The sequence below is a fragment of the Haliotis cracherodii genome, unplaced genomic scaffold, assembly GCF_022045235.1.
Source record: "Haliotis cracherodii isolate W230 unplaced genomic scaffold, xgHalCrac1.p SCAF_10, whole genome shotgun sequence".
NCBI classification, from domain to species: domain Eukaryota; kingdom Metazoa; phylum Mollusca; class Gastropoda; order Lepetellida; family Haliotidae; genus Haliotis; species Haliotis cracherodii.
This window is the reverse complement of record NW_027266265.1, coordinates 24,843,803-24,856,699: the sequence shown is the minus strand read 5'-3', so window position 1 is coordinate 24,856,699 and position 12,897 is coordinate 24,843,803. Positions and strand designations below refer to the sequence as shown.

The 12,897-nt window shown below is 37.8% G+C and overlaps 1 protein-coding gene across 1 annotated transcript in view; it reads right to left on the bottom strand.

The window, feature by feature from the left end:
- Window positions 1–12,897, bottom strand: part of LOC139454196 (uncharacterized protein C20orf96-like) — a 156,641-nt gene that overhangs the window by 73,916 nt on the left and 69,828 nt on the right. Inside the window, exon 5 of the mRNA XM_071235764.1 lies at window positions 10,730–10,829. Coding sequence (XP_071091865.1) covers window positions 10,730–10,829 — 100 coding nt within the window. The remainder of the gene's footprint in view (window positions 1–10,729; window positions 10,830–12,897) is intronic.

Here is a 12,897-nt window from a genome sequence, read left to right as displayed (position 1 = left end):
ACCTCTTAACAGTGGCAAACAACAGCGCATCATCCTTAAAGTTGACACAACATTAGCATGGATGGCTGTTGGAGTTATCTCTTTCAGTTGGAGCTACTTGATGACAGCCTGGTAGCCAAGTTTTTTCATTTTCATGAACAGGCAATATCTAGTTACTTTGATGCCTGCAATAATGTGCTTTCTGGTTGCGTTAAATGCAGTTTGTATTAAGCATAGAAAGTATTGTACATGCAAACTACTGAGGGTGTACTCTACATCCTTCATAATCAGGCTGAGAACTTTTCGTATGTTGAGCTCAACTACTAAACTGCTGCACATATACCAATTTTTGAACAAAAATGTCAGATTAATTGCCACAATAGCTACTTCAATATGTCTGTGAGGAGGCCACAAAATATGTAGTCAACAGTTTAACCTGACCACAATGACAGCCACCTGACAGAAGTTGCTGTAAGAATTAATATTCAAATATTTTCTGGATAAATATTGAGAAAACACTAAATCCAACAAAATTAGTTGAAGGAGATATACAGTCCTAAATATGGGACTAAATCATTTATAAAGCATATTGAATTAAGTATCTGTTTCAGTATTTTGTTCGGTAGTTTTGCTCAATAGCCTTACACATATTCATCCATATAAATGAGCCCATAGTTAGTCAAAATAGTCTTGACAGCAGTGAGGAAGGCAAGGTAGACCTATTGAGTGAAGGAAGAGAATTTATGAATGTCAACTTCTTTATTATGAGGAACACAACATTTTGGAGTATGTGCTTACTCCTTCATCAGGTGAATGAATACTATGAGGCAGAGAGCCTATATATGTACCTGTAAGAACAATAAAAGTAATAGGACAACAAAAGGTGGAAACTTAACAAGGGAAGCCAAGAGATAATTGGTGCTGATAGGTGATTAGCAATGGACAATGGAAACCAACACTTTACAGTAATTAGTGCTGATAGTTAAGGACAAAATTATCACTGACTGGTAATTGGCAAAGGGCAAACGGGAGGCCGGGTGTAATTATCACTGATAGGTAAAAGAATAGACCTGTAATGAGTGAAGACAATCAATCTGATGTCAACATGGAAAGACTAGGGAACACAAACTGGAAAGTTTTCAAATTTGCAATGAATACCTTTCATTTAGATGTTGAATAGAACACCTTGTCTGTGAGGTCTATAATCAGGGAGGAAAATATGAAAAAAAATATCCTTAACACTCCTTCCTATTCCATCTTCGTTGTACTTGATGTACAAATACCAAGAAATTGTAGATTTATTATAATATAAAAAATAAAACATTGTAAGCACTATCCTCATATTTCTAAATAAAATGAATGTTTATTAGCAATAAGCATAGTGTTAAGGCTAAATTTGTTATTTGAACAAATGAATGTTACCCCGGTATGTACTAATTGTCTTGTCAAGCAAAGGTTGGTTCAGTTAATGCTGCCATTTAAACAGTTGTAATAATATGTACTTCATTGACCAATAGAGGGATATTAATTGCTGGCATTAGCTTAGTACATACACTCTACTAGCACATACACACACTCTAAACATCAATCATTATATCATGGACTACCATATATGAGACAGAGACACAAACGAACAATTAAATAAACACAGACAATGTATTGAACAACAAATAAATTAAATAAAATTGACGTTACATTCAAATATACCTGTCATGACATAATTTCTTGAAAAATGTACACCACATTCACAAGTCTATCCGACAACAGCTTTTTGTCATACAGTAACCCATTTGAAAAACCCTGGATCCCCTCTGACCTATCATTAATAATCAATAAAAAAACTATATCCAATAAAATACATATATAAAAAACCCTGACACTTTCATTTTTCACATTGTCATTTACCTGAAAACCATTCTAAGGCAAAAATGTGTTCATATTTTTGTTTAAATCAATGTTAACACATCGTCATTTATATCAGTTATCCTGTTTTTATATTTAAAAAGGTTTATGTAATGTACGTGGTGGTGAGTATTAACCAGTTTTATATTCATATTAAAATGTAATTTTGTTCTTGCATTTTTGTAACCATGTTCCTTCAGTTTGTGTGGATCTTTCTCCTAGGCAGATGCCTCAAATTGCAAGGAACACAAAACAACATGTCCAGTCTGGTTCCATTTCTTTTCTCCATGCTGAAATTTTCTGTATTCAAACTTTCCTCCTCACTAAATCAGTCTTTTTGCTTGGAAATTTGAAGAATTGACGCTTGGTACTTTTGTTTGTTGAACCACTAACGACCCTACACAACACAATACCCAACTTCTGATCTTTAATATTCTGAGAATAATAGAAAAATCACTTCATTGTCATGTGTATTAATGCACTGTAAACAAAGGCAAACCTATTCAGCCACAATATAAACTACCTCAGGAGAGCTGGTTCGTTCTACAAAACAGACTCTACACAATGCACGCCCAAGGCTGCAAGGCAGATCAGCTTGGCATCTCTTTTTTCACTTCATCAAACCTATCAAACACAACTTCAGTTAATGAGTAAGCTAAGAAAGAGAAAAGAAAACGACTGACAACACCTCTAGGTCTCCAACCAACCACTGAGATATCATGTACACAAGGCAATGGTGAACAGGTAGAAAGTTGGGACACAATTAAAACAAATGGCCACATCAGTTGGTGGCTTCAGTGACTTAGACATAGGCTTTGACAGACGTGATCTGCTTCACGAAACACAACAATAAAATATCTTCAATGACTGACTGCTGTATGTACAAGAGATGAACCATGGTGCTTGATATGCTGGTAGCCTCTCTTATCTGTGCTGACAGGCTGCTGTTAGTTGCTGTGCTAACACAAGGGGGCCAAATAGAAAAAGTCCTTGGATGTCTGTGACCAAGATGTCTCATTGGTAGTGGGAAGCAAACATTGTTTTGGACCTCCAGTAACAGCCCTCCATGATGGCCATTAAAGAGCAGTTACTGTGTAGGACCATGGTAGAGGCAATCTTCCTGGTCTCATTAGGGTTGGAGGCCATTGGAGATGCAGCAACTTGCAGCCGTTGATAAGGTGATGAGTCATTTGCATGAACATCGCATGACTACAGATGACTTTAGGCAGATGCATAATAGATCTTCAACATCATCAGGGACCAAGATTGAGGAAAGCGGTTGAATAGTAAACACTTGATTTGGTTGCCCAGCTAGTTGATTTTTGGCGATAAAATCCCACCATAAGGGAAAGGAAACTTTGCCATGGTGCTGTCTCTCAAACTGGACTCTTTACATTTAGGGCATGTATCTCACTAAAGCAAGCTGCTGTAGCAGGGGCCAGAAGAAATATCGCTTTGAACATCACATGCTCGAGGTCTTTGTCCCCCGAAGGCTCATAATCCTCAGAAGATAGATGACGAGGTCAGAACCTAGAGGGCTGATACGTAAGACGGTACAAGCCAATTAAAGCCTTTAGTTCAGCAACCATGGAAATCTTGGACCCCATGGTTGTGGCAATGATGGAGTTGATAGCAGCCAAGTAGGTAACTAACGTGGATCCCTTCAGTTTCTTAATGTATCGTAAATGTTGAAGATATTCAGCAATCTTTTGAAGTGATGCTGTAGTTGGAGAGGAAATACCCCGAGCTGTGCAATAACTCTCAAATGTCTTCCACTCATGATCTTGGAGAGTTTTAGTGGAAGTACAATGTGCCTCAGTAATAGTCTGAGACACCCTCCAAGAAAAACCCTAAGCTGTGAGAGACTTCTGGAGATGAGACAAAAGCAAAGTGTGTCCAGAGATGGGTGCAGCTTGAGTGGGGTTGGATTAGTAGGTCAGGTTGTAGAGGAAGAGGATGGTATCTTTGATCTGCAACATTAACGAGGGCAGTGAACCAACTCCTCGACGGTCAAAAGGTCATGACCTAAACAAGATGAAGGTGTTTGGTGTCCACGATCTTCTGCAGTACTCGAGGAAGAAGACCAACTGGTGGAAAGGCAGGTCGAGGACTGCATCATTGTTCAGAGGTTGGTTGGTTGGTATGTTGTTTAGCGCCGCACTCAGCAATATTCCAGCTTTACGACGGTGGTCTGTAAATAATTGAGTCCAGACAATCCAGTGATTAATATCATGAGCATCAATCCACACAATTTGGATTAATGATCGTTCAGAGGAGTGATATTGACTTGACTGACCCCATCGTATTGATGTAACAAACCACAGAATATGTTTTGGACTGGATCATGAGTGGAGATGCTCGGAGAAGATCTGAACAAACGTTGACAGCAAGGATCACCGCTTTGAACTGCAGATTGTTCATATGCAGTTTCGTTCTTCGTCTGACCAACACCCTGCCACTTGACAATCTTGAAGATGAGCTCCCCAGCCGACAGTTGAAGTGTCGACAAAGAGATGTCAAGCCGGCTGCAAGAAAACCTTGACCCTGCAATTGTCCTCTCGAAAAAAGGGTCCAAGAAAGCACTGCATAGGTGGGGGATGTAATTGGCCCCATTCAGTTTGTGCTGACATCAGAAGACTGAGAAGTTTCTGCCACTGGTGAAGAAGCAATGGTTGTTTGATAGCCAACAGTACTATATGTTGGATCTTCGCCCATCTGTCTGGCAGAACAAACATTTTCCCCAGCCTGGTGTCGAACAGAGCACTGATGAATTGGAAATGTTGAGTTGATATACAGTGACTGTGTGAACTGAAGATGCTTGCTGTCATTTGGTTGGCATGAGACTGGAAGCAAGCATCTATGAAAGCCTCAAACATGATCCCTCAGCTATGTAGAAACTGCTTGACTTGTTCGTGATATGAGTGAAAAGCAATGCCGCACTGTAGAAATTCCAAATGGGAGCACCATCCACTGATAGAGTTCCCCTTGGAATATGAATTGGAGGTAATGCACGCACATACAAACCAAGGCAGTCAAAACAAACTCTGTGTGGGTTGTAAGGAGAGTAAGTACACTTGCATTCTCGACTAGATGGGCGTACCGACTCCATAATGCATGAGGAATGTGTGTAGCTGTTGTAAATACAGAGACAGATATGAGTAATCTCACCAAAAAACTTTTGCTCTGTGTTCTTAAACGTCCTCACATTTGAGCGATGTGAAAGAGAATGAGGGAGCAGGGATTGTCAGGTGGGGTCAGGTTGCCGTGGTGCATGAGCTATTTGTTGGGTGATGACTATGGTGATGAATGCTGGGCTGTTGGGGTGAGGTGTTTTTTGAAGCTGGAAACTTTGTTCTAGGATTGTTTCAACACCAGGATCGAAGAAGGATGAAATGCATAGTGTGATATAGGATAAGTTTAAGAATATTTATATTTCAATTATGGCTGCCATACTGAAAATGGGATTCCAATCTTTGAATAAATAGCGGTGTTATCATTGCTGGTAACAAGGATATGAAGTTTCAGCATCATTGGTTCTGTGATTTCTGAGTGACTTCTGAGCAAATGATTGAGTTGGGCCTAACGCCACTTTCAACAGTATTCCAGCTATATTATGGCGTGTGAGCTTGATGTAGGAGTAAAGCGATCCAAGGCACTGTTTTAAATGCAGAGATTATCATTTGTATTTTCTCGTTAACTTAGAAATGGCAATCAGCATGATCAGTGTGTTTCCTCCCAATCTACTGGTGTTTCAGTTAAAAAGTACCCAATGATACAACTTCAAAGAAGTTTGATGCAATGGTCGGAAGAAATTGTATCTGAAATTATTATCTTATCAGGAATAATATATTCAAATATCGTATTATTGTAGTTGCAGCTTCCACTGTATATATACTTAAAATTATAAGAATCATAAGCATAGCACTTTAGTACAGGTGGTATGCAGGATATTTTTTTACGTATGGAACAATAGGGACTTCCCACGCTACATGTATTTTGATTGTAAAAAGGTTTTGGTGACATTTAATAGTCAAACTTCCTCAAATATGACTTCTAACAAGTCAAGTAGTATAAGTAATGACAGTTCTGCCGCAACCCCACTAGAGCCAGATTTATATACCTATACTGCTACTACAGAGGGAATTTTTTTATGTGAAAATGATGATGTGATTCAATGACCGTCATCAATTGTATAAAAAGAATCATCAATATCAATATCAATTTCAATTAATAAAGGATAAAATTTACTATAGCCCACGAGGATATTGGAAAGGTATAGGAGCAATACAAAAATTAACCACTGCGGCTAAGATATCTAAAGATGTGGCCAAGGATTGGTTAAAGAAACAAACAATGTGGCAAATATACTTACCAGCAACGAGTTATATACTGAGGAAGAAGTTTGATATTTTTACTAAGTTCTTCATTCATTTTACTAGGAGACCAGACTATGTACTCTTTTTCGAAATTGGAAAGAAACAATTGATGACCGTATTTGGTTGGTTTGACATCACTGATATAATATATACCCTGTGGTAATTCTTGCCATTTGATTGGCTTGTAATTCTCCATTATTATAGACTTATGTAAGCATTCATTTAAATGTGATCAAACAATCTATTTTTAATCTCCAACCAGTTCTTTGGTTTTGGCATGGAAAAATTGACGCACTTGTTGTCTCCCCTGTTCTATGAACTTTTTTTTCTCGTCTTCGCTAATACCACTGGTCTTACAAGAATTGGATCGAATCTCCTGCTTCATTGCGTTGTATTTGGTGAGTTCTGACAGCACTAGACGAAACTCATCCTTGGATATCTTACAATCAGCCAGTGGTGTTGAAATATGATCCTCGATGCTGTTCAACTATGCTTTGGCGAGTATCCGAATATTATTACGTTTCAATGCTTTCTTTTGCAACTTACGAGAAATACATTTTATCGCAATTCCTGCCAGTCCTGAGACTCCGGCTGCTACTTCAATACCAAGTACGATAGGCACGGCGATTATAGTTGATAATAAACTAACCCTGGCTACACCGAGTCCCATGCCAGCCATTACAAGTGCAGTGTCAACTCCATCGAGAACATTCACAGCTCTGCGATACTTTTTATACAATCCAAGTCTCAACTCCCTCTCCTTCTCTATTCAATGTTTTATGTCGCTTATTTGATGTAATTGAAATCCATCAACAGTATCCATCTTTTCAGATGCTTCATCGAGCACCGGATATAAACTCCTAATGTATATTATTATATCATATAATAGTCTTCAATTGGTCTTGCTTAAATGTTTTGAGAGTATACATCAGCCTTATTAAATGTATATTATACGGCATGAATATCTTAATAAGAGAAATGCTGTCACTTTTAATAATTTGGACCCCCTCTAGGGTTGCAACGGGTTATGCTCCGATATGAATAATACTGCAACGTTGACACTCATGTTTCTTAAGCCATTTAATTAATAGACCTGGTAATATCTCGAAGGCATCTTCTGGTGCATTTCCGAACAAGACTTCAATAATAAGTGTAGAAAGATCAGGTATAGCATTCAAGTTCTGTTTTATATCATTGAATTCAGTAACCAAATTTAAACTAACATTTTTTAATGCTGGACGACTCAATAACATGACCTGGGTTTTCTGGCAGGGGAGTGACTAAGTCACTTTTTCGTTTTATGTTGAGGGGATATAAGCCCTGTGTACGATCCCACTATTCATTAACTTAATTAAATGATGTCCCTTACCCGTCATCACATATGGTGGGGTAATGACGATATTCAGTAGCCACTCGATTTTTTCTTCTACCATAGTCGACTTATTATCATTATGAGATTGTATGAAGTGTTTTTATTGAGTCTACTAACGTTGACATCACTTAAATCTCCTAGATTACCTGTGAATACAACTTCTTTCCGCTTGTATACTTTATCTTGTGTCTCCGAGATCGGAAAGCGCAATTGTATTGTCTAAGGTTAGGAGTTCCAGGGCCTGATGAATTAACCATTATTTATAATATGGAGTGTGACACTCAAGTATCCTATATGTGCAGGTTGATGTTTTACATCTAATACAGAAATTTTGTGGTCTGAAATAAAACCCTGTTTAAACTTTTTATATTGCAATGATCTGAAAGATTCCGTTCTACCGCTATTGTATTTTTCATTTTTCACTGGAATAGCTCTTAGCAGAGTTGAAGGACTTTCAAGTTGAATATTATCCGTTGTACTGATCTGATCAAGATGGATGCACAACTCTTTACAGTGAACTAAATCAGGCACTTTAACTCCAACCTCTGTTTTGTTGGGTCGTATCATTACTTTTTGTCTAAAAAATCCAAGTGTATCTGCTAAGTTCTCGTAAAGAATTACAACCCTTTCTCCAGCGCTTAAAATCAGCATCCCATTCGACTCATTTTGGGTGAGACTATCTCCAAAAGGCTTAAAAATTTCATCATTGAGTGAGCATACGCTGTAATACCCATCAGATATAGTGTGCACTTCTCCATTTATCCATATCTCATTATTACCTCTTGCAGCACTTATATTGGTCCACCGCAGGTAATACGTTGCATCTCATAGAGCGGCTTCAAGCTGCCCAGCCGAGTTATCGATAGCATGAAGTAGTTGAATAGACTGACCATCTGTTATTCCTGGGAGTGTAACATACATATCAAATATACAAAGATACTATATCATAACTTAAATATGAAATCAACTTACATTATGAATCAGTCAATTTTAGTAAGTGCCTCAGGTGCTAAGTCTTTTGTTCATTTCCCTAATATCTTTGAAAAATACAGGGGCATGACAACTAGCGATAAAATGGTGCATGATTGGTTCCACAATCCAATGCAATTTTGGCAGAACCAGTTAAACTTTGTCATATGGTGTGCCACAACAGGATGTGGTGTATCTCTTTATGCCCCTGGATCTGAACTCAATAAGTCTGTTTTATCATTTCCTGTGTTCTATCAGATGAGACTTATACTTATAGAAATTAGTGCCCCATTACCGCAGGATCAAGCATGGAATTCCACAAATAATCCGTACAATAGGTTCGCGTATGAGCGTATTTGTCAGGAATTTACTATTTCTTCGAGTAAAGATATCGATGAAAAAACAGCGCTTATAGTAGGTGGAGTCGCGGCTGGTTTACTCATGATTTGGATAAATAGTCTTTAATGGATAAGTACAACAGCCCAGCAATTGCTACGATCAGTGTCCACAAGTTTTGACTAAGCCAAGTGGTGGTCTTAGCTAATAAATTCAAGAGCCAGGAATCAATACTCCCTATTATACCTGGAGGTGCAGACGCGGCTTTCCCAGCGAGCTTTCCCAGTGCTTCTGCTTATGCTTTTAAATACTTTTTTATCCACTTTTTACACCATATGTATCACTAGGAGGTGTAGGCGGTGTGGGTGGTGCACCTACACCGGATAACGCGAGAGTCAAAGTCGATAAAATAAATCCCAATGCGGTAAAAATACTGGCTATGGTTATCCCCTGTTCTCTGAACAATGTTGGCAGGCCGATCCTTCGTCTTCTAAGTTACGCAATCTTTCCGCAATGCGGCGTCTACTGAATTCATCGCCCGCCTGTTCAAGTTTTGTTTTCTCATAAGCTATATGCTTGTTGAGTTCAGATAGCTTGGCTATATTATTGATGAGTTCTCCCCGCATTGTTTGCTTTGCCTTGTCAAGGCCTCGTAATTCCCTAATACTGAGCCCCGAGGATGGTAGCTGTAACATGGAATAATCGTAGTAGGTATCCAAGATTTCTCCCAGTCCATCCAAGGCAGGCTTCGAGTGTTCATCCAAATTCTCTTTATCTATGAGTCGTTCTGTAACTGACGTTCAATTCAACTGACGTGTGCAGTTGTCCTGTCGCATCGATACTTACTTCGAGAGCATTAAACATGCTGTTTTAGTTACCTTGTATACTGCGAGTTGCTCTGTAACTGAACTATACGTCGACCACACTTCGATTGCAGTTTAACTGATGCGTGCAGTTGACCTGTCGCATCGATAATTAGTTGTGTGTCGAAGAGCATTAACCATGCTGTGCGTTCGTGATGAACAACTTGTCTCATCCGTGCATCTGGTCGAATGTTCTATTGTCACTACAGGGGTGAGAAACTTGGTAAATTCGACGTGAACGAGGTCACTTCCTGTTTACTTTCCCGACCCTCCTTCCAGTGTTACGTCGAATTCTACCCATTTGTACAACTGAAAACAGACTAAAACATGGGTTTTCCAGATTAAAAATGATGTTTCATTGGTCTGTTTTCAGTCGTACGTTCCCAACCAGCCATCCCCACAGGGAAGTAATCCAGTCCAGTCTGCTTGATGGCTTATTCTTCGAGATTTGTGACATGTCATAGGGAGGTGCGTGCTCAACCGGACGGAAACAAGTTTAAGGTTTACATTCCAGCTTCTGGCTTCCTTTTAAATGTGCGACTAGAGGTATGAGAGATACCCATTTCTACGACTGAAAACAGACCAGTAAAACATCGTTTTTAATCTGAAAACCCCATTTTTCTTTCTTTTAGAGTAGCTAACATTAAGTATCCTGATAATAGCAAAAAACAGACTGATGATAAAATTCCTGTACAATATTGCAAAGAGGCATTCATGGATATTACATTTATTGACATTAGGATTCATCAAAATCATATTTTCTGCTTCACCTCAAGACTCACCTGACTCATTCTGAAAGACAATATTTTTTAACAATATAAGGTCACCAATATCAAAATGTCTGCAATCATGACATAGGCTATTTGGGTGTAATTTCTACTTAGATTGACCTCAGGTATATTCAGCATTGATGAAAAAACAAAATGAATTACCCTGTACTTTTCATATTTCCTCAAGAATGCCTTCACAGTGCCGTGGCTGTGCATCTCTTCAGAATCAATGGCATTTTTCAGGTGGATGTTTTCATCAAGACTGAGAATTAGGAGTTAAGTCATAAAAAATAATTTTGTGACAAACAATAATTATTCAATGGCTTGTGTCATGTTTCTGTCAAACATCCTTTTTACTGACATGTATGGAAAACTCACATCTCCTTAAAAAACATGTTTCATGTCTAGAGGAAAGCATTCACAGCCATAAAAACCAGTATTTCCACTGAGAAATCACTGTGCTTCCTGCAGAGAGTAAAACAAAACATTCTTTCTATTTAAGATTATTTTCCAAGAACGATCATGCTTTGTAGCTCCTGGATATTGCTGTATATATCTGTAATCATATACCACATGTTCAATCAGTCAATAAAATTAACCAGCACCCAGCCACAAGCATCTCACATGAATGATGCAATTTGTCCCTTGAACCTCCTCTTTAAAAGCTGCCTTGATGCAAAAAGGAACAAGGATGAGCTTGTTTGATGAACACCCTACACTTCTCATACTGGCTTTCTCAGTGTCTGTAGTCACCGCACCACTTTTGAGCAAACCATTGGTGTGGGTTTATTCTTCTGACATCAAATTATGCCACTGATATTGATTAGACATTTCAATATATATATACATTCATTTTCAGAACAGTAATCAACAAGATGTTTGCCACGGAATATTGAGTGTATCAGCACATGCACTTCAAAACCATGTCTCCAGTGATCCCTCTCTACAACGCTACCTTCGGGTTAGCATTACAGATGATCAGCAGTTTAACGAAGGTCGAGTCGTAGGTGGTAGATATGACCAACAATACAGTACACATGCTCTGAATACCTAACACAATCTACGATGCATGTTTCAGAGTTTAAAAAAAGAATAGAATAGAAGTCGTTTATGATTCATAGTGTAAAAAAGATTTATCGAGTATTAACATGTGCTTTCAAGAAAACAGATTGTATCTCTTCAGTGAATTAAGGTGAATAAACAGGTATAACAAACTTGGTCAATAAAAGTATGAAATTCGATATAAAACATCACTAGACATAATGATTTACCATTTAAGTTGTATTTGTTTTAAATGCAGAGATTATCATTTGTATTTTCTCATTAACTTAGAAATGGCAATCAGTGTGTTTCCTCCCAATCTACTGGTGTTTCAGTTAAAAAGTACCCAATGATACAACTTCAAAGAATTTTGATGCAATGGTCGGAAGAAATTGTATCTGAAATTATTATCTTATCAGGAATAATATATTCAAATATCGTATTATTGTAGTGCTTCCACTGTATATATACTTAAAATTATAAGAATCATAAGCATAGCACTTTAGTACAGGTGGTATGCAGGATATTTTTTTACGTATGGAACAATAGGACTTCCCACGCTACATGTATTTCGATTGTGAAAACGTTTTGTTGACATTTGATAGTCAAACTTCCTCAAATATGACTTCTAACAAGTCAAGTAGTATAAGTAATGACAGTTCTGCCGCAACCCCACTAGAGCCAGATTTATATACCTATACTGCTACTACAGAGGGAATTTTTTTATGTGAAAATGATGATGTGATTCAATGACCGTCATCAATTGTATAAAAAGAATCATCAATATCAATATCAATATCAATTAATAAAGGATAAAATTTACTATAGCCCACGAGGATATTGGAAAGGTATAGGAGCAATACAAAAATTAACCACTGCGGCTAAGATATCTAAAGATGTGGCCAAGGATTGGTTAAAGAAACAAACAATGTGGCAAATATACTTACCAGCAACGAGTTATATACTGAGGAAGAAGTTTGATATTTTTACTAAGTTCTTCATTCATTTTACTAGGAGACCAGACTATGTACTCTTTTTCGAAATTGGAAAGAAACAATTGATGACCGTATTTGGTTGGTTTGACATCACTGATATAATATATACCCTGTGGTAATTCTTGCCATTTGATTGGCTTGTAATTCTCCATTATTATAGACTTATGTAAGCATTCATTTAAATGTGATCAAACAATCTATTTTTAATCTCCAACCAGTTCTTTGGTTTTGGCATGGAAAAATTGACGCACTTGTTGTCTCCCCTGTTCTATGAACTTTTTTTTCTCGTCTTCG